At 44.7% G+C, this 27622-nt stretch overlaps 1 protein-coding gene across 7 annotated transcripts in view; it reads right to left on the minus strand.

Annotated features, from left to right (window-relative positions):
- Nucleotides 1-20000: 20000 nt before the first annotated feature.
- The window catches only part of C5H8orf48 (chromosome 5 C8orf48 homolog), a 72192-nt gene continuing 64570 nt past the window's right edge, over nucleotides 20001-27622 (minus strand). For all 7 annotated transcript variants that reach the window (XM_033947239.1, XM_033947234.1, XM_033947236.1 and 4 more), the window contains 2 exons: nucleotides 22799-22951; nucleotides 20001-20807 (listed from right to left, as the gene is read on the minus strand). In XM_033947239.1, the coding sequence (XP_033803130.1) occupies nucleotides 20703-20807; nucleotides 22799-22951 (258 nt within the window). In that variant the 3' untranslated portion in view covers nucleotides 20001-20702. The remainder of the gene's footprint in view (nucleotides 20808-22798; nucleotides 22952-27622) is intronic.

A 27622-nucleotide genomic window follows, 5' to 3' on the forward strand; every position in this document is an offset into this window, starting at 1 on the left:
TTGGTAGTCCTCCAGGGCAAGTTTGAGACCACTGCCCTAGGCCAGGGGTTCTCAACCCGGTCTTCAGGATATCCACAATACATATACACGAGACAAATTTGTGTGTACTCCTTCCATTTTATGCAGATCTCTCTTATGCATATTCATTGTTTGTATGCTAAAAACCTGACTGGCTGGGTGTGACTGGGTTGAGAACTCCCACCCTAGATTTTTAACATTATTTATTTAAAGGAATTTTCTGTGCTATCAATTGGTTTCTAAATGGATTATAACTAGGGATTAGAGCCAGGGGAGTAAAGAAGGGTAAGAAGACAGAATAGCAATAATACAGGATGCAAAAAAGCATTTTGCCAAGGGATGATGTCACAGAGGTAAAAGTCCAAGCACATTTTCATATTCTCTTTAGACAAATAGAAGCAAATATGTTATAGTTAGACTAGTCTTATAACCCGTTACATTAACGGGTGCTAGAATATATGTGTGTGTGTGTCTGTCTATTTTTTTTCTCTCTCTCTCCTTAGGCTGTTTCTGTATTTCTGTCTTTCTTTCTTTCTTTTTCCTCAGCTGTCCAGCACCACCCCTTGGCTGCTCCCCCTGTCCATTCTCCCTTCCTTTTACCTCCCCTGTGTCCACCAGCACCCCTTCACTGCTCCCCTTATCCAGCAGCAGCCCTTCTCCCTTTATTTTACCTCCCCCTGGCCAGCAGCACCTCTTTCCTGCTCCCCCTGTCCAGCAGTAGGCCTCCCTTCCTTTTTCTTCCCCCCTATGTCCATCAGCACCTCTTTTCTGCTCCCCCTGATGGCAATTTATAACTGCCAGGGCCCTGACCATCCGCTTCCCCTCCCCCTCCCCAGCTGGAAATCACCTTCAGAGGCGAAGGGGCGTATTTAGGTGTAGCCAAAGAAGAAGCTTGGAAGTGAACCGAGGTGGGAGGGGGTTGGAGAACAGGGGGGCAAGAGGAAGAGGTGAGAGGGAATGAGCATCAAGCAGGAGATGGAGAAAAGAGTGGAAAAGAGAAATCTGTGAGGTAAGGGAGGAAGAGGAAGGCAGTAGAGAGAAAAGGAAAAGATCCTGCCAAAACCGATTGAGTGCAGAATCTGAAATAGGAAGTTGAAGGGGCTGGCACTGTGATGGAAAAGGAAAGGAAAAGGCCATTACGATTTCATGCATCAGTTCCGCAGTTTAAAAAGGCTTTAAAAACACATCTCTTTTTGAAGGATTTTGTGAGTGTCTAATATGTTTGGCAATCTGTGTGAGGAAGTATGTCATTTAAATTGTCTAGCTCTTTTATTATTTTACGGTTTGAAGCCTTCGGGCTTACCGTCGGCAGCTCTTTTCCCTTCCCACGCTTGAGGGCGGCCGCACGGAGCGAACAGCTAGGGCCCCGACCATCCGCTTCCCCTCACCCTGTGGAAATCACCTTCAGAGGCGAAGGGGCGGATTTGAACCTTCCATTCGCCGCTCTCCCTCCCTCCCTCCCCAGCTTCGCTCGCTCCTCCATCCGTGCCGTGGAATAGAGGAGTCAAGGCGGAAAAGAAAAAGCCGGCGGCGAGATGGTGATCCAGGGCGGCCGGGTAATGGCGTACACCACATGCGGCCACTGGAAAGCTATGCGCGCATGTGCACTCTACCGACCACATCCCGACAGATCAGATCTCAGGGAACACACGGCAAGAGTGTGCATGCGCTCTTAGCATTTTATTATTATAGATAGTGGGATATACATCTTTGATTAGTTGTGATTTTAGGGAGGATTTGAATAACTTGAGGTCGGATATCTTAGAAAACGTCAGTTTTTGTATTAGAGATGTTTGCAGGGGTTTGGTCGTGTGGCACAGACTGCAGGACTCTGATCTCCAGTGCAAGGGATCTAGGTTTGGATTCAGAGGCGGATGGTTGGGCGTGGGTGAACCAGAAGGTGATGTAGGATGGAAAGCTAAGCTGACGCTAATCCTTGCTATCAGCTTTAGGGGCTTATCTTGAGGGACAAGCCCTTCCATCAAGAGCTTTTTTTTTTTTTTGGGGGGGGGAGAACTGTTTGATAAGAGGAGTGGGAAAGACCACTGAAGGCATACAAGAAGCAACAATAAAAATCTAGCTTAAAAACCCAGTTGGTTGTGTGGTCAGAAGAATAGGTTTGGAAAGAGTTGAGCTAGTGAATAGTTTCTGAGTAGAACAGATTACAGTACTCCACTAAAATTTGCAGGGGTTCCATTCCAGAACCCCCCCCCCCCCCCGAATTAAAAAAAAAAAACGCAAATGTAGTTTTTTGCCTTTCAAAAGGCAGGGGAGGCAGGAGAGGGCAGCTGGAGAGCTGGCGGGTGAAGAAAATCACTCGCGGTCTGCCCCGACCGCCTCTTCCTGTAGTAAAGTCGGGCTACACCAATTAGGAGCTGCTTTGACACGCAGCTCCTGATTGGTGTAGCCTGACTTTACTACAGGAACAGACAGTCGGAGCAGACTGCGAATGAGCGAGTCCATGATTCTGAAACCGTAAATTTACGGGGGAACGTTGTATTTCAATTCTAACCCATTTTTGAGGTAATTTACTGTTAGGTTTGTGCCCACACACCTTTATCTTACCTATAATCAAGGTGGGAGGCCAAGGGTGGGAAGTCCTCCACTCAGTGGCGTACCTAGCATATGTGACACCCGAGGCCCATCAGTTTTTGACCCCCCCATCTATATGAAAAATATGATTTTTAGTAACAATCCATATATCGCATAAGAGTGTACTTAGGAAAAGGCAGCATCTTAAACACTGCAGTGAGCACTAGAACACCAACACATACATTGTAAAACTAAACAAGCCAGATCCCGCCAGCCAATTGATCCTGCAGTCAATGCCAACAGAACACCATGTCCTATTCTTACACACAGAACACAGATACACTGTCGCCCAATATGGAATAATCATAAACTAAAAACAGAAATATGTAGACAAAAGTTAAACTGAACTACCAAGAAACCAGACTCTGCATACAATGCAACACCACACCACCACAGAAACAGTGACACACGTCCCCTAATACTGTGCAAAATATAAAGCCAGTAGATGTAAATTTGAAAAAACTGATACATAACAATCATCACTTTACAAATTAACAATAGAAATAAAACAAATAATGAGAAATAAGAAAGCAACATAAAAATCTTTCTACCTTTTGTCATTTGTGCTTTAATCATCTTCTCTTCGCTCTCTTCTTTCTATATAGCATTTGTCCTCTCTCCCTTCCATGCAACATCTGCACCCCTTTTTGTCCCTTCCACTCAGCTTCTGCCCTCTCTCTACCCACAGTATCTATCCCTTCCATCCACTGCCCACACTCTCTGCCCCTTCCATCCACTGCCCACTCTCTCTCTTCCATATGGCATCTTCTCTCTTTCTATGTCCCTTAAATATCCTGTGCCCCTTCTCTCCTTTGTACATGATTCATTTCAGCTTCACCTCCTTCCCCTATGCTTTGGCATCGCTCTCTCTAGCTTCTCCTTTCCTTCCTTCCCACTCCACACCATGGTCTGGCATCTCTATCTCCTTCCCTTCCCTCCCCTCATGCCTTGGCATCTCTCTCCCTCATGCTGTGGCACCTCCTCCCCCTCTGGTCTGGCATTTGTCTCCTTAGTTTCCTTTTCCTCCCCCATACCCTGGCATCTCTCTCCTTTCCTTCCAACTCCCCCCTCCCCCTCCATTATCTGGCATCTCCTCTTCTTCCTTTCTCTCCCTCCCTCCTTCCTTCCTTTCCCCTGGTCTTGCATGTCTCCTTCCCTCCCCTCTATGGTCTGGTATCTCCTTTCCTTCTTTCCTTTCCCTCCTTCCCATGGACTTGGCATCTCTGGTTCCTCTCCCTTGTCTTCATTCTCCCTCTTTCCCTCTCTCCCCAATTGGGTGCTACAGCAGCAGCATTTCTCTCCCCCCTCCCCCTTGCCTGTGTAGCAGCAACATTTCTCCTCACTGCCCTGTGCAGCAACAGCGTTTCTGACTGGTTCCTTGCTGCAGCTGGTTTTCCATTGAAAGCCATGGGCGTCGACACCTCACGCAATCCGCGGTTGCATCAGAAGCCTTCTCTCTGACGTCGTGATGGCAGAGGGAACGCTTCCGACGCAGCCGTGGATCGTGCAAGGAGCCGAGGGCTGTGGCTTTGAGTGGTAAAACTGCTGCAGGGGAGCCGGCCAGAAACTAAACACCCGCCGGAGGGATTACAAGCTGGGCCGCGGACACCCCTAATTTAAAGTTTACTGCCATTGCTGCTGATTAAGGAAAGCAGCAGCGGCAGAATAGTGAGGGTGGCTGGCTGTGCACCCCCTTGGGATGTGCACCTTGGATGGACCGCCCCCCCCCCCCTTTGGTACGCCACTGCCTCCACTACATTGTAAACACAACAAAAGTTCCCCCTAGCCCAAAACTGGGAAGAAGGGCTAGGGGGAACTTTTGTTGTGTTGCCCTTTGCAGTTTTCCCCATTTTGGGTTTTTCTAGCATCCACAACATTGTATACATATAGGGCCAGATCTTATATATGGTGCTGAAAAAACATATTTAGTGCTATTCTACAAACCATGAGTAGTGGCTGGACTCACAAATAAAATTTAGGTGCAACTAAACCCTGGTGTAAATGCTTGTGCCTGGATTGAGCACATTCTATAACAGTGCATGCTATTGATCGGAATGTGCATAGCCCCTCCCTTGGCCGGATCTGCTTTTCAGATCCATGCCTTCGAATTGATGCACACCACTTTGAAAACAGTGCATGTAAACATGCAGTCACAAACAATTAAGTGGTGTGTGCAATTTGATCATACGACCAAATTTGTGGGCACCATATATAGAATCTCGGTGATACGAGATAAATGCAGCACGGGAGCAAGACTAAATCCAGAGGTTACAAAATGCAGGTAGCGAATGACAGGGGGACAAATGTGTTCCCGTCCCCGCAGGAACTCAATTTCTGCGCCCCGTCCCGAGTTTTGTCACTGTCCCTGTCCCATTCCTGCAAGCTCTACCTTAACTGCACAAACCTCGAACACTTATCTGTTTAAAGTGTTTGAGGTTTGTGCAGATGAGGACAGAGCTGGCGGGAATGGGGGCAGAGACAGGAACTCACGGGGACGGGGAAAAATTTGTCCTCGTGTCATTCTCTAAATGCAGGCATTGGAGACCCAACCTATGCAGATTTCTCTTGCATATTCATTGTGGATCTCCTGAAACCCTGAGCAGCGGTGGGAGCTGAAGCCCACTGCTCGCCTGTGTGAGGCCACCTTTCTCCTGCAGGGGCCCAATGCACCCCACTTACATCACCTCTTAGCATTTCCTTTCAAATGCTCAATTAGAATGAAAGGTGGATGCTTAAAGGAAAACCTTCAATTTCTTTAAATCAGTTAATTGTACTGCAAGAACGTTTTAACTCACTAAGAATTGTATGGCCCAAAAGAAATTGCAAACATCCTCTCCTTTTGCAGGAATCCTATTAGAAAAATGCTTGTATACCAAATAGCTCTTGAATGCATACGCCTAGAACATCAAAGTCATTTTGCATATTCTGTAATTATATTTATGGGTTTTACTTCATGTAATTTGCAACTAATTAAAAGTCTTTTATTAGAGTTTTGTTTTTGAAACCTATTCCAAGTAAAGGAGGAGATGGGTAAACATTTCCTTTATTGGTACAGAAATTCATATTTACTTGCCACTGAGGAAGCAGCTTTCCAAATCCTCAGTGACCTGGGACACTTAAACCTCCCCGCGACAGCAACTTTTCATTTTCTTCCTGGGAGAGTTTCATGTACGACATGCCATTGCTGTGTTTCAAACTTTGTGATCAGGAATTCACAGCAGCTTTGAAAATGTACATGGGCTTCAAGATAACTGAACCAGTTCTCTACAACAAAGTACAGTGGTGCCTCACACAACGAACTTAATTGGTTCCAGGAGCAAGTTTGTTATGCGAAAAGTTCGTTATGTGAAACGCATTTTCCCATAACAATACATGTTAAAAAAAATAATTCGTTCTGTAGCATAAAATATGCTAAGATGACATAAAAAAAGATAAATTTTTTGTTATTATTTTTATTTAGATACATCTAAAAACATAATTGTTTTTTAAAACAACACACATTTTTTAAATTTAAAGACAGACTAAGTAGAGTCTAATTTTACAGTGAGAGAGGGCAGAGTCTCAGCGGCAAAAACTGGGACTTAACTGTTCATTTTTTTTTTTTTTCTAGCATCGGGGAAGCGGCGAGAGTAGCTCCGCCCCCCCCCAACGCATCAGCAGTAGGCGCCGGGCCCCTGCGAGCCGACGGTCCGCCACTGCACAGGGAGCCAGGCGGAGAGAGGGCAGTTAAGCGCAGTGCCTGCGCGGAAGGATGCAGCTCGGGCGACTTCGTTGTGTGAAACGAAGTTCGTTGTAGGAAGCAAGACATGAAGTTCGTTGTGCGCAGCGTTCGCTGTGCGAGGCGTTCGTTATGCGAGGCACCACTGTATAGTAGGAGGCTAAGGAGTGTTTTGGGAGGGACTCTTTAATAAACGTATGGTAAAAAATTTCCACGTACCACATATTAGTTGCAAACATGCATTTGCAATAATTGCAACAACTCTGCAGCAAGCGTTGGGAACATGTCCAGCATCAAGAAAAAAAGCATTGACTGCTGTTGACTGCAATGCAGATAACCCAAATGCTCTTAATTCCACCTACTGAGGTGGAGTTAAATGATCTGCAGTACTTGTTGCAGTGACATTTTAAGGTGTTCAACTGCGAGGGACAGACTTCAACTTCTATATATCCCTGACAGGGCAATCCCATAAAGTCTGCGCAATTATCAAGATGGCGATTCTGTCAAAATTCTACCTAAATGCTAACTATATGCAAACCTTACAGAACGCGTATTTAAGAGGTTGGCCAATCCATGGACGAAATGCATGTAACATAAAATGCTTAAGTTAAATAGGTGTGTCTGGCATTTAGATGCACACACTTCTGCTAGCTCTGTGGTTGGTGTGAGTGCCATGTGTTATCACTATTAAGCTGGGATTCTGTAAAGGAAAGTGGGCATTTATATTCCTTCATATCAGGGCCTCTTAATCCAGTCCTCAGGACACATCCAGCCAGTCGAGTTTTCACAATATCCACAATGTACAGTGGTACCTCGGTTTATGAGTGCACCGGTTTGCGAGTGTTTTGCAAGATGAGCAAAACATTTGCAAAATCGGCGCCTCGGAAACTGAGCGTGCCTCGATTTACGAGCGCCCCCCCTTGCGATCCGGCACCCTCCCCCCCCCTGCGATCCAGCAACCCCCGCTCGCGTCGCACACACCCCCGTTGCGATCCGGCATGCCCCAGGCACCCACCCACCCGATCATATTCCTTACCCCCATTTGGCACCGGCACCAATGCACAGAACATGCCAGTGCCCGAAGATCTGCCTTCTTCTTCGCGCTGGGCCTTGAGAATCTCGGAGAGAATGGGAACCCGAAGGCCTTGAGCATGCACAGATGCTCAAGGCCCAGCGCGAAGAAGAAGGCAGATCTTCGGGCACTGGCATGTCCTGTGCGTTGGTGCCGGTGCCAAATGGGGGTAAGGAATGTGATTGGGTGGGTGGGTGCCTGGGGCATGCCGGATTGCGGCGAGGGGGTGCGACATGAGCAGAGGGGGGGTGCCAGATCACGAGGGGGGGCACCACGAGCGGGGGGGATGGCGGATCATGTGGGGGGGGCCTTCATGAGCGGGGGGGAGCAATGCCGGTTCTTGGGGGGGGGATAGAGCAGCGCCGCTGGCCTCGGGGGATGGGGGTGGGTGGGAACGAATCAAGCGAGTTTCCCTTAGTTCCTATGGGGAAACTCGCTTTGATATACGAGCATTTTGGTTTACGAGCATGCTTCTGGAACGAATTATGCTCGTAAACCAAGGTTCCACTGTATATGCAAGACTTCTTAGGCTCTTAAAAGTTAATGCCCTGCCTCCATTCTATGCAAATCTTTCTCATACCTGAAAACCTGGCTGGCTGGATGTGTCCCAAGGACTGGGTTGAAAATCCCTGCCTTATACAATAGGCTTCTAGCAGGCACCCAGTTCTATAAAGTACAATTACACATGGATTACACATTTATGTTAATATAATAATGGCAATTACAGTGAGTGTATTCTTTAAATAGACAGATCTTACACTGTATTTTACAGGGAAGCATTCATGTGGGTGGAGTCTGGGCCAGTGCCAGCTCAAGGGACTGTGGCACCCCACCCCCACAATCTGGTCTCTCTCTGCTTTTCCTCAACCAGACCTGTGATCAGGTATCCCCCCCCCCAGTCTGCCCCTCCTGCTGGTCCAGGTGAGCCACTGGCTCAGGACACTGATGAAAAATCCCAGTCCAGCATTTATTTATCCCTCCAGATGTTTGGAGGTAGACTGGGCTGGGATTTTGGCACTCTTTATCACTGGTGCCCTGGGTTAGGGCCCTACCTGATCCTAAGACTGAGCTGGTCCTAGTCTGGACAGACTGAAGGCAGGACTTTACAGTACTCTAGAAGTCACATGTGGGTCTCTTGCTCTCAGGTGCACAGACTTATTTATTGGAATTCATTAACTGCCTTTTCATGAAGAGATTCACCCAAAGCAGTTTGTAATACATTGAGAGTGTGGTGCAGTGGTTAAAGCTACAGCCTCAGCACCCTGGGGCTGTGGGTTCAAACCCACGCTGTGCCTTGTGACCCTGGGCAAGTCACTTAATCCCCCCATTGCCCTAGGTAGATTATGAGCCCACCGGGACAGACAGTGAAAAATGCTTGAGTACCTGAATAAATTCACGTAAACCGTTCTGAGCTCCCCTGGGAGAATGGTATAGAAAATTGAATCAATAAATAGTGTGAAAAGCTTCAGCCTCTAATAACCAGAGCTGGCATTGTGATGTCATAATGCCTCATTCCACCAATAAGAGCCAACCTCACCAGTGATGTCACAATGGCTCGACTGTCCTATGCTTGGTTCACATTCACTACATTTTGATTTCTAGAGTGACCCAGTGGTTAAAGCTCCAGCCTCAGCACCCTGAAGTTGAGGGTTCAAATCCCCACTGCTCCCTGTGACCCTGGGCAAGTCACTTAATCCCCCCATTGCCTCAAGTACACTAGATAGATTATGAGCCCACCGGGACAGACAGTGAAAAATGCTTCAGTACCTGAATAAATTCATGTAAACCGTCCTGAGCTCTCCTGGGAGAGTGGTATAGAAAATTGAATAGTAATCAGGTACTCTTAAGTATTTTCCCTATCCATCCCATCAGACTCACAATTTAACTGTGGTATCAGGGGCAATGGACTTGCCCAAGGTCACAGGAAGCAGGCTGGCGCAGTGGTTAGAGCTACAACCTCAACACCCTGAGGTTGTGGGTTCAAATCCCACACTACTCCTTGTGACCCTGGGCAAGTCACCGAATCCTCCACTGCCCCAGAGGGAAAATGCTTTGCAAAAGTACAAAATGGTGGAATACGAGTCCCAACCCCTTTCCCTCAGTTCTAACCACCATGGCAGCTTTGTGGTGGTTTAACAAGTACTATTTATTATTTCTATAGTGCTACGAGACACACACAGTGCTGCACATTAAACATGCAAGAGAAGGTCCCTGCTCAAAAGAGCTTACGCTAGTATTGTGCAAAGGAATGTAGATGTCTACCTTTTATAGAATAGACTCCTAGCAGACACCTAGCTATAGAATTACCCCCCCCCCCCACCCCATGCCACGCTTTTTAAAAATAACAGATCATTTACGTCGGTGCTATTTTTAAAAGAGAAGTAGGTGCCTACTTGTGTTTACAAAATACTTAGCATATGTAGCCCAGAAAACATGTTGAATGCACAGGTGTGATCACTACACATTCGATATATGTAGATTAAGGTATTTCATAATCTATGTGTGTTTGTGCAAACTTTGCCCTTGTGCATGCTCACCAGTGTATGTTATGGCACATACTTTTAAGCCAAACTATTTAGTGGAGCTCGGACTAAAGAGGACTACGAAGAATTGCAAAGGGACTTGAGCAAACTAGGGGAATGGGCAACGAGATGGCAGATGAAGTTCAACGTTGAGAAATGTAAAGTATTGCATCTGAGAAGCAGAAACCCGAGGTATAATTATACAATGGGAGGGATGTTAGTGAACGAGAGTACCCAAGAAAGGGACTTGGGGGTAATGGTGGACATGACAATGAAGCCGACGAACGGCTGCTAAGAGAGCGAATAGAATGCTAGGTATAATCAAGAAGGGTATTACAACCAGGACGAAAGAAGTTATCCTGCCACTGTATCGGGCAATGGTGCGCCTGCATCTGGAATACTGCGTCCAATATTGGTCGCCGTACCTTAAGAAGGACATGGCATTAATCGAGAGGGTTTAGAAAGCGACATGTCTGATAAAAGAGATGGAAAACCTTTCATACGCTGAGAGATTGGAGAAACTGGGTCTCTTTTCCCTGAAGAAGAGGAGACTTAGAGGGGATATGATAGAGACTTATAAGATCATGAAGGGCATAGAGAGGTAGAGAGGGACAGATTCTTCAAACTTTAGAAAAATAAAAGAACAAGAGGGCATTCGGAAAAGTTGAAAGGGGACAGATTGAAAACAAATGCTAGGAAGTTCTTTACCCAACGTGTGGTGGACACCTGGAATGCGCTTCCAGAGGACGTAATAGGGCAGAGTATGGTACTGGGGTTCAAGAAAGGATTGGACAATTTCCTGCTGGAAAAAGGGATAGAGGGGTATAGATAGAGGATTACAGCACAGGTCCTGGACCTGTTGGATCGCCGCGTGAGCTGGGCACAATGGACCTCAGGTCTGACCCAGCGGAGGCATTGCTTATGTTCTTATGTTATAAAATTACCTCCTTAATGGGTGAATTGGCACATGCCAAGTGTCAAGCTGGTGCTTAACTCTTAGCATGACCACAGGCTAATTTAGCACGCAATCATTTCTATGCAGTGTATCGCAAACTGTGTCCCCCGGGAGATTCCAGTTGTGCCACCAGACGCTGGGGAGGAGAGGCGCCTGTGCCAGCTGACTGCCTACAGGACGTGCCTCTCGTGGCGAGGCCCATTCTGTAGGCAGTCAGCCAGCGCTGGCGCCTCTCCTCTCTTTTTCAGCATCCCCCCAATGGCAACTCAGGGCCCCATCTGGAGGGCCTCCGCAAATGCGTGGATGTCGATGCGTGACATCATTGCGTCAATGTCAACGCACATCCAGGTGCCCTCAAGTCTCTGCCCCCAATTTAGTGTGCCGCTGGCTAGCAAAGTTGGCGAGACACTGATTTATATGTTTAAGAACATAAGAATCGCCTCTGCTGAGTCAGACCACAGGTCCATCATGCCCAGCAGTCCGCTCCCATGGCAGCCCCCTAGGTCAATGACCTGTAAGCGATCTATTACTCTAAAGCATTTGTACTGTATAGTACCCCTCTAATTATACCCTTCAATCCCCTTTTCCTTCAGGAATTTGTCCAGTCCCATTTTGAAACCCAAAATCGTACTCTGCTTTACTACCTCCTCCGGAAGTGCATTCCAGGTGTCTACCACCCTCTGAGTGAAGAAGAACTTCCTGGCATTTGCTCTGAATCTGTCTCCCTTCAATTTTTCCGAATGCCCTCTAGTTCTTGTTGCCCCCGCTAGTCTGAAGAATCTGTCCCTCTCTACCTTCTCTATACCTTTCATGATCTTGTAAGTTTCTATCATATCCCCTCTAAGCCTCCGCTTCTCCAGGGAAAAGAGCCCCAGCCTGTCCAGTCTCTCAGCATACGAAAGATTCTCCATGCCCTTTATCATTTTTGTTGCTCTTCTCTGGACCCTCTCCAGTATCGCCATATCCTTCTTCAGGTACGGTGACCAGTATTGAACGCAGTACTCCAGATGTGGTCGCACCATCGCCCTATACAGCGGGCGGATAACCTCCTCGCTTCTGGTAGCGATACCTTTCTTGATAATGCCCAACATTCTGTTCGCCTTTTTCGAGGCCGCGGCGCATTGTGCCGCCGGTTTCATTGTTTTATCCACCATAACCCCCAAGTCCCTTTTCTAGGTTGCCCTCCCCCAGTGATATCATAAGCCATGGGGGGAGGGGGGAGAGACAGTCACACAGACTTTATGACCTTAGAAGGCACATTTCCTTGTCAGAAACAAAGCTATAAACTGTACCGGAATTTGGTATTCTCAACAACCGAGCACACACTATTAATCTCTGAAGTGATGTAACATGAGGACCACGAACGATACCTGCCGCTGTTTGATAGATGGTCTCTGGTGGTACTAATTGCATGCTCCAGGGCACGGACCAGCAGATTTTGCAAAAGAGAACACACATATAATGACCATGAATTAATGACAGAGGGAGAAAATCCAAGTAGATCCTTAATGACTTGTGCATGAAACCAAATTTACACCAGGTGAGAAAGCTATAGATTTTATAGATAGCCAACAGAGAAAGATCGGGACGTGTTGTTTTAAAGAGCTATTGATTAAAAGTGGATTCTACGTATATTTCTAAAAATGCAACTGACCATCTTCCTCCTACTCAGAACCAGCATTTACAGGATTAAAGCATTATCAGCCTTGGCTTGTACCTGAGGTTTTCGCCCTTAGATTTTAAGAATGCGCACGCAACAAAGTTCAGTTTATTCCTGGATCATTTTCAGATGTTTTCCCAATTTTAGACATTTTTTAAATCTCTATTAATATTTTTTTAGCCGATTAGCATAATACAAAGCTCTCACCCGCTAAATTTGTTTTCCGAAATCCAGCTGCATAAGTAGCTGCCTTAAATATAACATGATAGATTTTGTGTGGTTCAACTGAATTGGATAATTGACCCCAACTTTAGCAGTAACCTGAGGCTCAATTTCACCTCTATCTGTCCCGGTGGGCTCACGATCTATCTAATGTACCTGGGGTAAACATAGAAACATAGAAAAAAGCGGCAGAAAAGGGCTATAGCCCACCAAGTCTGCCCATTCCAAGTATCCCTCCCCCCTGAGTTTACTCCCTTATAGAAACATATCATATCTAATGGGGTAATGGGAGGATGAAGTGTCTTGCCCAGGGTCATAAAAAATAAGAACGAGAAGGCAGAAAAAACAGTAAAGATTTGACACACTGAAGAAAGAACTGAAGACATAGCTTCACAGCTCCGCAGAAAACGAAGAATTAATGGTCCCGCAAGCCAATGTAACATAACAAGCCATTTATATACCGCAAAACCTCGGTTAACAGATGCAAAACTGTACATTTACAGGGAATTATATACTTAAATTAAACAATACTTATCTATAAAATTTAGTGAATAAATGAGTTTTCAACATCCTTCTAAAAGTTTGATACGAACAAAAATTGGATATCACATTGCTAAAATTCTTGCCCCAAAGACTGGCTTGATAGGCTAATGTTCTACTAAAAAACTACTTATAAATACAGACTTTACTACTGGGAAAGAAATCAGATGGAGTTTGCGCAAGGTAGGTTTTCAATCTGTAAAATTAAAATGATCCACGAGATAAGTAGGTATTAACCTGTACAATGTATTATAACAAATGCAACCCATTTTTTTCTAAATCATATTTATTAATTTTGCAAAAAAGTATAAACAAGTGCAACAACCCCGTACCAATGTAAGCTGACAAAAGAACAATACAATACTCTCAAATGGTACAAGAACAGGGCATCCCAACCTCCCTACCTTCCCAAACCACCCCTTTCCCAGGGCTGCGTAAAACAAATCAGCAATACAACTGGATTCAAGGCCTATCAAACAAAACACGGCTGCGTGCAGTAAAGTCCCTCCTCGAGGGCCGCAATCCAGTCGGATTTTCAGGATTTCCCCAATGAATAGGCATGAGATCTATGTGTACGCACTGCTTTTATTGTATGCTAATAGATCTCATGCCTATTCATTGGGGAAATCCTGAAAACCCGGCTGAATTGCGGCCCTCGAGGACCGACTTTGACACCTGTGGGTTAGTGTCCAAAAAGGGCTTCTAAAGAGTAAGCAACACTCGTCGTCCCTGCTGAGAATCCCACTCAGAGAGAGACGTGCTTTCCAAATGCAACCCTTTTGAAAAAGAATCCTTGCTTCAATTGGAAGCCAGTGCAGAATCTGAGAGTATTTGGTTACACGATCAGCCAGACTGCCGTATTCTGAATAAGGTATAGGTCCTGCCTAAAGAGTTCAAAGTCACAGTGCACTTGGCGTGACCATATCAGGTTCTGCGGATGATATCACCCACATGTAAAAATATGGTTCATAGACAAAACTGCGGAAGACAAAGGCGCGCGCCGACAACTGAGTGCAAGATGGAGGCGCGCGCCGAAGAAAATGACAGTTTTTAGGGGCTCCGACAGGGGGTTTTGTTGGGGAGCCCTCCCCACTTTACTTAATACAGATCGTGGCGGCGTTGTGGGTGGTTTGGGGGGTTGTAACCCCCCTCATTATACTGTAAACTTAACTTTTTCCCTGTTTTTAGGGAAAAAGTGAAGTTTTCAGTAAAATGTGGGGGGTTACAACCCCCCAAATCCCCCACAACGCCCCCACAACGCGGCACGATCTGTATAAAGTAAAGTGGGGGGGTTCCCCCCACACACTCCCGTCGGAGCCCCTAAAAACAGTTATTTTCTTCGGCACACGCCTCCGCGCTGCGCTCAGTCTTCCGCGCTGCGCCTTTGTCTTCCGCGGTTTTGACCTGACACCAAAAATATTATGCCGACTTGTCTTCGAAGAATGTCAGTTAATGGCGCTTAAGTAGCACCTATTTCTAGGTCCCAGTTTATAGAATTGCCCCAAAAGAAAACACCTTGTTCAACTAGTAGAGGTTTTAGCTTCACTGCATTCGTTTAAAGACATTGCATCGTGATAGAAACGTGGTTCTTCTGGAACCCTTTTAAAGGGAAATCTTTAACAGCATAAGAACATAAGAATAGCCTTACTGGGTCAGACCAATGGTCCTTCAAGCCCAGTAGCCCGTTCTCACGGTGGCCAATCCAGGTCACTATTACCTGGCCAAAACCCAAGGCGTAGCAATATTCCATGCTACCGATCTAGGGCAAGCAGTGGTTTCCCCCATGTCTTTCGCAATAACAGATTATGGACTTTTCCTCCAGGAACTTGTCCAAACCTTTCTTAAAACCAGCTACGCTATCCGCTCTTACCACATCCTCTGGCAACGCGTTCCAGAGCTTAACTATTCTCTGAGTGAAAAAAATGTCCTCCTATTGGTTTTAAAAGTATTTCCCTGTAACTTCATCGAGTGTCCCCTAGTCTTTGTCATTTTTGACGGAGTGAAAAATTGATCCACTTGTACCCGTTCTACTCCACTCAGGATTTTGTAGACTTCAATCCTATCTCCCCTCAGCCGTCTCTTTTCCAAGCTGAAGAGCCCTAACCGTTTTAGTCTTTCCTCATACGAGAGGAGTTCCATCCCCTTTACCCTCTTGGTCGCTCTTCTTTGAACCTTTTCTAGCGCCACTTTATCTTTCTTGAGATAAGGAGACCAGAATTGAACGCAATACTCCAGGTGAGGTCGCTCCATGGAGCAATACAGGGCATTATGACATTCTTAGTCTTGTTAACCTTCCCTTTTTTAATAATTCCTAGCATCCTGTTTGCTTTTTTGGCCGCCGCCACACACTGGGCGGAACGTTTCATCATATTGTCTACAATGACACCCAGATCCTTTCCTTGGGCACTAACCCTCCAAGCTGTTGCCTATGCTAAAAAAAAGATGAGAAGTAGGGCCCTTTAATGTTTTTCTAAGTTTTAAATAATTCAGTCCATCATAATCTCTAACTTCTAACAGGCAGCAGGGAAAGAATGAAAGGCGGAGAGTGCATTTTTGCTTAAGCAATTTTTGGTATAAACAGGGGTCCATTAAAATCAAGCATGCAAAAGAAAATCTTTCCACCGTGGTAATGGAGGAACATTAAATTACAGGTGCTTTGAAATTCATGACATTAGATCATTAACCCCTCTATAAATATAGGATGTCGGGCTTGAAGCTTGATTGCACCAAGGATTTGACTTCTGCCTGCATTTAGCAGAATAAGGTTAGATGAGGAGCGTTGATTTTGCAGGTATGACTTAATATAGAGTATGAACAAGACAAAAAATAGAACCCTAAATGGAGGAGGTACAACAACAAGCTAACAAATGAAAGAACCTCCCTCACCCCAAGAAGTCTACAAAGATTAGGGAAAAGAGATGAAGTCCAACTCCAAACTGAGCAGAAAATGAAAATAATTCTATAATTTAATTTAAGAGCATTAACCGGACAAGCCCTCAGTCACACAGCAACCTCTGGAAACTCCAGGGAAAAGCTGTCGTGAATTTACACCCAGAAAGGTGTTAACTGCGAAACATCCCCGGGCTTGCTCCGGATAATGTTTGTGGTGCTTAACTAGTGCAAAATGTGCAATGTGTGAAAAAACTCAAATGAAAAAAAACACACATTATCAAAATAAAGAAGGAATTCATCTCTTACCCCTAAGCTGGGGGCCAAACTGGAAAGGTAGTGTCCAAATCCAACCAAGCTCAAAAATACACAGGCTGTAGGAACTTAGCTTCTCCGTGTGTAATGGAAATGGTGATCCATAAGCAGTAAATGAAATAAATGTCCAACGGACTCCGTTTCGGGGGTGAACCCCCTTCCTCAGGAACCGCACTGCTCGATGACTCTCAAGTTTGTGAATGAAGCAGGAAAGAAATGGCATTTATTTTGATAATGTGTGTTTTTTTCATTTGAGTTTTTTCACACATTGCACATTTTGCACTAGTTAAGCACCACAAACATTATCCGGAGCAAGCCCGGGGATGTTTCGCAGTTGACACCTTTCTGGGTGTAAATCCGCGACAGCTTTTCCCTGGAGTTTCCAGAGGTTGCTGTGTGACTGAGGGCTTGTCCAGTTAATGCTCTTAAATTAAATTATAGAATTATTTTCATTTTCTGCTTAGTTTGGAGTTAGACTTCATCTCTTTTCCCTAATCTTTGTAGACTTCTTGGGGTGAGGGAGGTTCTTTCATTTGTTAACATAGAGTATAGCATTGAGCAAATCCAACTTTTAAGAGACGGCATGTAGAATGAATTTTTATTGGAACTCTTACAAACACCTTGCATGAACTTTTAGAAGGCATTCGAATATTCACAGTCACTGGAGCTGTTTAACACTTGCAAGTCATGAAGTGAAAAATAAAAAAAAAATTGCAGAAAAGTTTAAAGAGAGCAGGGTGTAATCTGCTTTGGCCTTCATCAAACTGCATATTCTGATGAACAGACAAGGAAACAGTGTGAATAAATGTTTTTAATCAGGGCTTTAAAGGTGGTTCTCTTGAGCTAAAAAGAGACTTCAAAGGAAGGTTCATCTACATTCTCTGTCAATGTTGCCTTGCTATGCTACTGTTTGCTGCAGAATTATCATTTATAGGATAGCTCAGAGAAGTCCAAAGTCTTTGCTCTATTTCTAAATAGCATTGTTTAATAGCCTAAAGGGCAAATGAAAACTTAGTCAAAGCCCTTAGCCTTCCATTTTCCTCAATTGTGAGTTAGGGGTTCTTTTAGTACAAGTGACCTTATGTAGGGCATTCTGATGTACTTAGGCCATTTTTAACTTGGCAATAAAACTCCCAGATTTCTTATTTATTTCATTAACAATGGTGCGCAGTTGCCATTAACGCAGGTACATTTACCGTCACCTACTGCATAGTCAGTAAGACGTCCCATATTATCCATGACCTAACCAGTTAGCATGTGGTACCCAACTGTACCCAACATGTCCTCCGTCACTGCCTTGACTTCCTTTCATCTCGACAGACTCTTGATCCTCTACAATCTTTCACTCCCTCACCAAAGTCTACAAAGGCCAGATCTAAGGGCATCTACTTGATCCTTATCCTTCTTGACCTGTCTGCTGCTTTTGATACTCCTAATCACTGCTTACACCTTGCTACGCTGTCCTCACTTGGATTCCACAAATCTGTCCTCTCCTACCTCTCTCATTGCACCTGTAGTGTATGTGTTGGCGGGTCCTCTTCTGCTACTATCCTGCAAGCGGTTGGCATACCCCAGGGTTCTGTCTTAGGACCTCTTATCTTCTCTCTCTACACCTCCTCCCATGGATTCCTGTATCACCTAAATGCTGATGACTCCCAAACAGTGTTCCCTCTAAGCGGGCGGGTGTTGTGAGCAAACTTTTTTCACTGTCAGCTAAAAATATCGGGCGCCAGCAAGTTATGAGCCAAATAAATATGTTGTCAAAGTTGCTGATACATGCTTTCAATTTCTAGACAATCTATCAATTCCAGCTTCTACACAAAAGTATAAATACATTAAAACACCCCCACCCCGACGTCCGATTCCTCCCCCAGCCTCCCCTTACCTTTGCGACGCGTTACATGGACTGCCAGCTCGCCTGCCTGCAAGCACGTGTGTGCGCTGTGACGAGAAACTTGTGCGCTGCGATGTAATATTTTGTGCGCCAGCGCACGCCAGCGCAGCTTAGCGGGAACACTGCTCCCAAATCTACCTCACTGCACCTGAAATTACCCCTAAAGCCCAAGAAAAAGTCTTAAGTCTGTTGGGCTGACATTGCTACCTGGCTCTCTCATCACCATCTGAAACTAAACATGTCCAAGTTTGAGCTCCTATACCCTCTGCTCCTCTCCCTCTCTTCTCCATCTCTGTAAATGTAACTTATAATGCATTCCGCAAAACAATCAAAACTGCCCTATTCGCAAAATTCATTGACTAAAACGGTCCCCAACACCACCAGGTCTCCTCTCCCCATTAAACGCATTTTCTCTCTCTCAACAAACCCCTCATACTTTGATCTCCTCGAACCCAGAACTCCAACTCATGGCTGTTCTAAATCCCTCAGACACTCATTACCCTTAGATCACCAATCAATTAATACGTAACTTTCGCATCTAAACTATTGTATTGCATTTAGACTCTTTGTACGATATTGTATTTAGACTTAATGTATAGTATTGTTATTCAGACTCACGGTATTGTATAGTATCGTATTGTATGTGGATCTATTGTTTTGTATTGTTTTAAGACCTTTAATATTCGCTGAATGTCCAGCCTTCTTACTATGTAAACCGCCTAGAAGTCGTCTGACTGTGGCGGTATAGAAAAATAAAGTTATTATTATTATTATTATTAAATAATACTATTGCTGGTCCTGTCTCCTCTGCTCACAATCCTGGAGTCATCTTCGACTCTGACCTCTCATTTTCTATGCACATCCAAACAGACTGTTAAAACCTGTTGCTTATATCACTACATCACCAAAATTCATCCCTTCCTCTCTGATCACACCACCCGGATCCTTATCCACACTCTAACTTCACACTTAGACTACTGTAATTTACTTCTAAAAGATCTCCCACTGAACCACCTCTCTTCCTATGAGCAATGGAGCATTTAGTGCTCTGGGCCGCGGTAGAAACCTCTACCATAGCAAGCTAAAATCTTTTGCAAATAGTCCTCACAATTTAATTAATTCGTTTTTTTAATTTAAAAAAAACTTGTAGCCCACCTAAAACCTAAGCGGGTTACAAAATATATACATAAAATACAGAGTAAAATCAATAGCATAAAATAACAAACAGTAATAGTGAAACATAAGAATTTCTCAACCTGCATGTACTGCTTCTATAAATAGAGATGTCTTCAAATAATAGAACTAAGTCCTTTCTAAATAAGCCCCTAAGGGACGGGGGAGTTAGCCCAGGGGTGTCAAAGTCCCTCCTCGAGGGCCGCAATCCAGTCTTTTTTCAGCGTGAGAAATGCTATAGCAGGAAGATCTACTCGCTGCTGTTGTTGCCATCGTCAGAAGATAAGTGAACTGTTTTGTTCTTTTTCTGGCTCCCTGTGCACAGTGGTGGCTTTGGTCCCGTTTTGAAAAGTTACATTTTGAAACGTGTGGAGTTTTTTTGCCTATGATACAGAGCAGGACTGGCTTAAGAACTCATTGGGTTGCCGTCCGTATATTGTTGATAAGTTGAGGCTTTTTCTCCACCTATTAGAAATGTACTTTCATGGGGTATCTCCACCACTAGGCTAATAACAATTGTTTTGCTGATTGTATTTATATTTTGTTATTGCAATTTGGATTTTGGTACTTTATTGAAATTGAATTTAGTGCAAAGTTCACGTGTTTGAAACAAAAATGAAAACACTAATAGTGGCACAATTAATGGCAAAATTCATTAGGAACAAAGTGTAGTGTCGGAGAACTGTCCCCCGTCCCTCAGAGAAATTAAAGCAGAGAACAAGGTACTTAGCTTGTTCCAGCAGTCAACAGTCAACTTCATGAAAGGTTCAACCCAGCAAGGTTTCGGGAACTGCACGAGCCCCTTCATCAGGAACTAGCTGTCGAGGCTGGACGCATGAAAGAGGTTTTCCAGGGCACATACAAGCCCATGTCTCAAGTTCACCCCGATAACAACCCCATTTTTTTTATATTACAATCCCCAGTGTCTGTGACTTAAAGAACACAATTTACTTTTAGATGGGGGAGCTTTGAAATCTCTGCGTACACTCACTATATTTACTTTACATCCATGCTCCTTTCCAGCCACTGAATTTTCACAGGGCAGCTCTATGCACAAAACAGTCAGCAATGGTAGCCTTTTTAAGCAACACACCGTCTTGCATTTTAATGACAGGTTCACCAGCTCCAGACACTACATTTTAGCAGCGGACTCGAGCAGCCTCTGCCAAATGATCTCTGGATCCTCTGAAAGCTTGGGAAGGGTTTGATGTATCTCTCCTATGAGTGTGATCGAGTCCTGGAAGGTAAGCAAAGCCATTATTTTCTTTAGACAGAAAAGCATAGGGAAGTTACAGTAAGTCACAAAGAGAGGCATTTTCGACAGGATGTCTTAAGTCCGACTTTGGACATTTTCCGCAAGATGTTCAAATATCGGGCAGAAGAAATGTCCATTTTCAAACCCACCTATTTTTTTTTTTTTTTTTGAAAATTACCTATTTAGACATTTTGGCCCTTAGGGCATCTATGTTTTATCAGCATTTTCGGAAAAAAAAGTACAAATTAAAAACGCCCAAAGCCAAGCCATTTGGATGTAGGCAGGGCCACCATTTATACTACACTGGCCACAAAGACATGCCAACAGAGAAGTGGGAAACCTTAGGGCAGGGGTGTCCAACCTGCGGCCCGAGGGCTGCGTGTGGCCCTGGTCAAGGGCGATGCAGTGTTTTCCTCTGCTGCTTCCGGGTGTTTACCATCTTGCCGGCTCCCTCCTCTGTCTTGCTGCAGTGTTTGCGTGGCCCCAGAAACATTTTTTTCAGCCAATGCGGCCCAGGGAAGCCAAAAGGTTGGACACTCCTGCCTTAGGGGGTACTGCTGTAAATTTCATATAGAGCGTGCCAGGTACACATCTCACCATAACCCCCATACATTATATGGTAAGCCCTCCAAAATTCCCACCGGTTTACCACCCCAATAGCCCCTAAACCTGCAGGCATCACTTATATGTAGGTGCAGTGGGTTTTGGGTGGGCTCGCTTTCTTGCACAAGTGTACATTAGGGTGGCATATGGGAATAGGTCCCCTTCTCTGGAATCCACTGCACTGACAACCAGGCTACTCCAGAACTGGCCATAGAATCTGCAGGTGTCATAGAGTCAGATAAGGACTGTTACATGCAGATCTTTGAGGGGTGGGGGAGGGTCATATTTCCAGTCAGTTTGGGCACCTTTTTGGCCATTCTTCGTTTTAAAAACAGGTCTAGCCCAAAACGTCCCAATTGCGCACTGGATGTTTTTTTTAAATTTTTGATCATATTGCTGCAAAACAGCCAGGTCCTAAACCTGCCAAATACACACCTCTAACACGTCCCCTTAAGATTTAGACATACTGGAGGACAAATGATCCACAAGACATCTAATAAAGTCAGTTTTGAAAATGAGCCCCAAAGGGGGCAAAGACCATCAATAAATCATTTCGGACTTTTGTTTCATAAGTGAGAAATATTCCTGTGCAATTATCCACCCTGCACACAGGTTTCATTTCTACAATCAAGCATACTTATGTACTAATAGGCTCAAGAGCAGTGTAAGGAAATTCTTCTTTATGGAGAGGGTGGTGGATGCCTGGAATGCGCTCCCAAGGGAGGTGGTGGAGAGGAAAATGGTGACAAGCGTGGGATAAACACAGAGGATCTCGAATCAGAAAAAATTAAGGCCTGTACTGGGCAGACTTGCACGGTCTATGTCCATATATGCACTGGGGAGGGCTTCAAAGGCTGGGATGGTTTAGATGGGATGGAGTGAGCTTTGATGCAACCTAAGCATAGTACCAGGCAGAGCTCTAGGTTCTGGCCCAGCAATAGCTAAGAAGAAGGAGAATTTAAATTAAGTCAGTAATTTAAAGAGTGGGTAGGGTTGAGCAGACTGGATGGACTATTCGGGTCGTTATCTGCCATCATCTACTATGTTACTATGTAATAGATCTGGGAATGAGGAAATCAAAAGACAAACAGGCAAACTTCTATAATTGTTATTAGCAAATTTCAGATATACAGCCCGAAACTATTTCATCTTACTGCCCATCAGCCAGAAAGAAAAATGGTAATGGAAGTGAGCTGTGATCCTCTGTTTGGGGCTGATTCAAACCTTTTTTAGGACCATAAGTTCCTAAACAAAGGAGCTTTATGCTCTTGAGGACCAACCAACAATGCCAAGGGTGTTCGTTAGGCCTTCCAGCCCTGTAGTTATCTGTTATCTGGCTTTGACTTCTTTACTGCAAACAAAACACTTACTTTGAGAAAAATTGTTTCGTCGATCTTCTCCTGAAGAAGAGCCGTCTGCATCGCTGTTTTCCTTTGTTTGAGAAACTCTATTTTCGCCAACTCTCCCTTTTTTCTGCAACAATCCGCACACTTGGAGGGCTGGTGCATTTTAATACCTGCCAGCTGGGGTGCGGGTGGAGGGGGAGGGATGAGACAATACTCAGTGCAACAAATAGAGAAACAATATCACAAACCAAAAGAAACTTAAGAATATAAGATGTGCTGTGTTGTATCTAACCAAAAGCACCGAGTCCTGCGTCCTTCAATTTATAAGACGTCAGAAGATAAGGGCTACTTGACCTACCCAATCTGCCCATTTACAACTATAACACATCAGGGACAGATTAAAGATTTTGTCACTCAGAGGCAGAACCAGAGAGCCTGGGCCAGGATCCTCCACTAGGCCTTGGAGAGCCAAAGAGAGTGTCCCATGGAGACTGCAAAACAGGTGTCAGGCTCTTGGGATGGAATACCATGGTGATACTTCTTTGAACTGGCTCCAGTTGACAGTCCTAAAGCAGGTGGCAGAGGGTCCTCTTGGCTTAGGCTTGGAGCTTTTAATATCTGGCACCCAATGAAGTTATCTATAACTAAATTTGGATTTGAACATATTACAGAATTTATTCAGTCTGGGATCTGATCACTCTCTTCCTCCCTGGGGTCAGCCTAACCATTTGTAAAGCAATATTAATGTACAGAACAGCCACAGATGTGCACACAAAAAGCCATGCTTACAACCAAACCTTTGTGCATATGTATATGGCAGGTTCTCCCCGTGTGAAGTCTGCATCTATTTAGCTTTCCAAATGGCAAGCTTTTAAAGTCTGCTCAACCATCCACACATGGCTCCACTGCATGGCTTTCTGCATCAGGGATTTCAGGATTGTCACAATGAATATGCATGAGACAGATTTGCAAACATCTAGTTCCTAAAATCCATAAATCTGTCTCATGCATATTCATTATAGGCACTGTGAAAACTTGACTGGCTAAGTGTGTTTTCAGGAGAGAGTTGGGAAGAATGTCTTAAGTAAAAATCCAGTACTTCAATAATTGCTGTAGACCAGGATAGGAAACTCCAGTTCTCAAGTGCCACAAGCCAATCGGGTTTTCAGGATATCCACGATGGAGATCCATTTGCACACAAAGGATATCTTCAAAAACTGACCAGTATGTGGAAGTTGAGGCTTGCAGTTTCCTACCGCCTGCTTTAGCATTTTATAATCACAGAAATACTGTATAGAAACAATGCAGATAAAGATCATATGACATATCCAGTCTGTCTGTCTATACCAGTAGTCTCAAACTCCAAACCTTTGCAGGGCCACATTTTGGATTTGTCGGTACTTGGAGGGCTTCAGAAAAAATAGTTGAAGTCTTATTAAAGAAATGACAATTTTGCATGAGGTAAAACTCTTTATAGTTTATAAATCTTTCCTTTTGGCTAAGTCTTAATAATAATAATAATAATATTGTCATTTATAGCTAAAGAGAAATATGATCAAGAAATAGTTTTATTTTACTTTTGTGATCATGATAAACATACCGAGGGCCTCCAAATAGTACCTGGTGGGCCGCTTGTGGCCCCTGGGCCATGAGTTTGAGATCACTGCTCTAGATGACACCACAACAGGGATGTCCCAGTAAATTTCCTCTTTCATAGTAATATTGTGAAAGTCTTCATTGAAATCTCTGTCCACATCTTCTGCCTGTGAATTAGAGAGTGACACAGGAACCATTATCACGGTAATAGAAAACCCCCCATAAAATCCCCTGGGAATGCCGCAGGAATGGTGGACTGTTCTGTGGTAGTGCCGTGGGAATGGGAACCGTTTTCATGGCATTTTGTTCAGGCACAGTAGTTATTTTCATCGGCCTGGAAGGCTTACAATTTAAGGGCCTCTTTTATGAGCTCACACTTGCGCATTCCATGCAGCAAAAGCCCTTTAAATTCCTTTGGGCTTTGGGGCATTTACTGTGGTGGCCCATGCTAATCAACTTCTTAAAAGAGGCCCTAAGTTTTTACCTGATTCAATGGATGGTTGAGTGACTTGTCCAAGATTTCAAGGAGCAGCAGTGACCTCCCTGCTTCTCCTTTTCCCTAATCTTTGGTAACTCAACCTCTTACTAAAGGCTAGCAGAGCTAAAGCCTGGTGACCATTTGGCAAACTACCAAAAACACTGATAGGTTTATGGTTGCCAGTAACCTCAGGATTTTTGCTAGTGCCTGCTGAATGTCACTGTTATATAACTTCCACAAGTGATAAAGAACCAATGTTATAGTGAGCTTAACTATGCATATGTCAATGCTCAGGTATCCAGGGATTTTCAGACAGCCACCCGAGTGGCATAACTCATGGTGGTAAAATCCTCATTAATCCCAACCTAGCATTCATGACGTTTTGACGAGTTTTTTTCTTTTTACTTATTTCATCTATGTAATGTACTTTATGTATGTATATAAAGCCAACTTAGCTTTTATATACAGTCAAACCTCGGTTTACGAGTTCATCGGTTTGCGAGTGCTTTGCAAGACGAGCAAAACATTCGCAAAATCGGCGCCTCGGAAACCGAGTTTGACTCGATTTACGAGCGCCATCCCCCGCGATCTGGCATCCCCCCCCCCACCCCGCGATCCTACATCCCCCCCGAGCACTGAAACAAAATCCCTTACCCCGATTGGGCACCGGCACAAGCACCAACGCATAGGACATGCCGGTGCCGGAGCCTGAAGATCCTCCCTCTTCTGGGCTGGGTGGTGCATCAAAGGAGATCCTCCCTTTTGCCTGTGCTGGGCTGGACTGGGCTTTGAGCATTTGCACATGCTCAAAGCCTTCTGGTCCCGCTCTCTCCCAGATTCTCAGATTCAGAATCTCGGAGAGAGCGAGACCAGAAGGCCTTGAGCATGTGCAAATGCTCAAGGCCCAGTCCAGCCCAGCACAGGCAACAGAGAGGATCTCCGATGAACCGCCCAGCCCAGAAGAGGGAGGATCTTCGGGCACCGGCATGTCCTATGTGTTGGTGCTGGTGCCGATGCCCAATCGGGATAAGGGATTTCGTTTCGGTGCTCGGGGGGAATGTAGAATCGCGGGGGAGGGGGCGACGTGAGCGGGGGGGGGGGGGGAAGGATGCCGGTTCGCAGAGGGGGATGCCAGATCGCGGGAGGGAGGGTATGGAGCAGTATCGATGGCCTCAAGGGGGGAGGGAATGGAGCAGCGCCGGTAGCCTTGGGGAGGGGAGGAGGTGGAACGGATCAAAGCGAGTTTCCCTTACTTCCTATGGGGAAACTCGCCTTGATATACGAGCAATTTGGTTTATGAGCATACTTCTGGAACGAATTATGCTCGTAAACCAAGGTTCCACTGTATATGATTTCTGTCCCCTTAGCCACCGTTTCGCTATCACTTCATCAGGATGGGGAAATCTTGATTCATAATACTTACATGCTTCAACATAGTCTCTGGCAGCTTACAGGAAGATACTGGGCTGGCAAGCTAAGTATTAAAGTACCTCCATATATTTCCAGAATACTGCAAATATTATTCTGTTCAATATGTTATTTTTCTGTACATTATTTTAATTTTTTTGGTACATAATTCCCTGGAATACATACAGTTCTCTCTTTTTTTAAAAAGAGTGGTGTTTATACAAGGGGGAGCAGTGTTCTTTTAAAGCTGCACTAAACATTCAGTATCTGAATTTTACTCAGAGTAGCCACAGTATAAACTACAGGTAAATAAGTAGGGAAAGCATGCAGTGTATGGCTCGTGGAATTCTTTCCTACTTCCCTGTGAGGGTGTCTTTGATGTATCTGAAGAAAGGCTCACAAAGGAAGGTGACAGAAAAATTTTCCTCAGGTCAACTTGGTTGGGGGATGTGAGGCGATAGATGAAAAAAGCAGGGATGGTGAGGGGAAGGGGATGAGAAATGCAGGGACAGGGATGACTGTAAATAAGGCCGATATATCACCCCAGTATAAATAGATGTTCTATTCTCTCTTTCCAGATTAATCCATAGTATTTTCTCCCTACCTCGAAAGTCCTTAACTCTGTTTCTTTAATATAATCTTCAACATATAATACCACTCCTCCTCCCTTTCTTCCTACCCTGTTCTTTCTGAATATATTACAGCTCAGTATAGTATAGCTATATCTCAGTCTTGGTTCTCTGCGACGTACTTTTCATTTGATTCCTTTTATAAGAAGAGAAAGGATACCGAAACCCACTTCCCAGGATTTAAAAAAAAGTATTCACCAAAGGCCAACAGGACTCAATTAAAAACTATACAGCATTTACATTCAAAAGATTTACATTTAGTAAGAATACTAGAAGAATCTATAGTTCTCTAGCTGAGACGTTTCCAGAATCTGTGAGAGGTCTTTCTCCACCTCATGTTCTAAGGAGTGAGAAGACAATTGAATTGAAATGCCCTTCAGCAACAAAGGTTTGGGACAAAGGTGCTTCAAACTGCAACTGCTCACCTGGAGCACAAACCTCCAGGTTCAACCCTTTTCTGGTACAGTCACAGCTTAGGACCAGCCAAGCTACCTCTTTCATCTCATCTTCTGGCTTCTTCCTCTGCCTACTCTGTTTCCATGCGGTCCACAACCACAAACTGAGTTGCCATAGTCTCTCCAGGGTCCATGCAAGCTTTCAACCTCCAACTGAACCGCCATATTTAATTTCAAAGCTGTTTGATAAGGTGCTGGGCATTAAGGACCGGATTCTGTAAACCTAAAAAAATGGCCACCGATCGTGTGTCAGTCATGTATCAGCGCCGTTTACAGAATCACG

This window comes from Geotrypetes seraphini, chromosome 5, assembly GCF_902459505.1.
Source record: "Geotrypetes seraphini chromosome 5, aGeoSer1.1, whole genome shotgun sequence".
Lineage (NCBI taxonomy): Eukaryota > Metazoa > Chordata > Amphibia > Gymnophiona > Dermophiidae > Geotrypetes > Geotrypetes seraphini.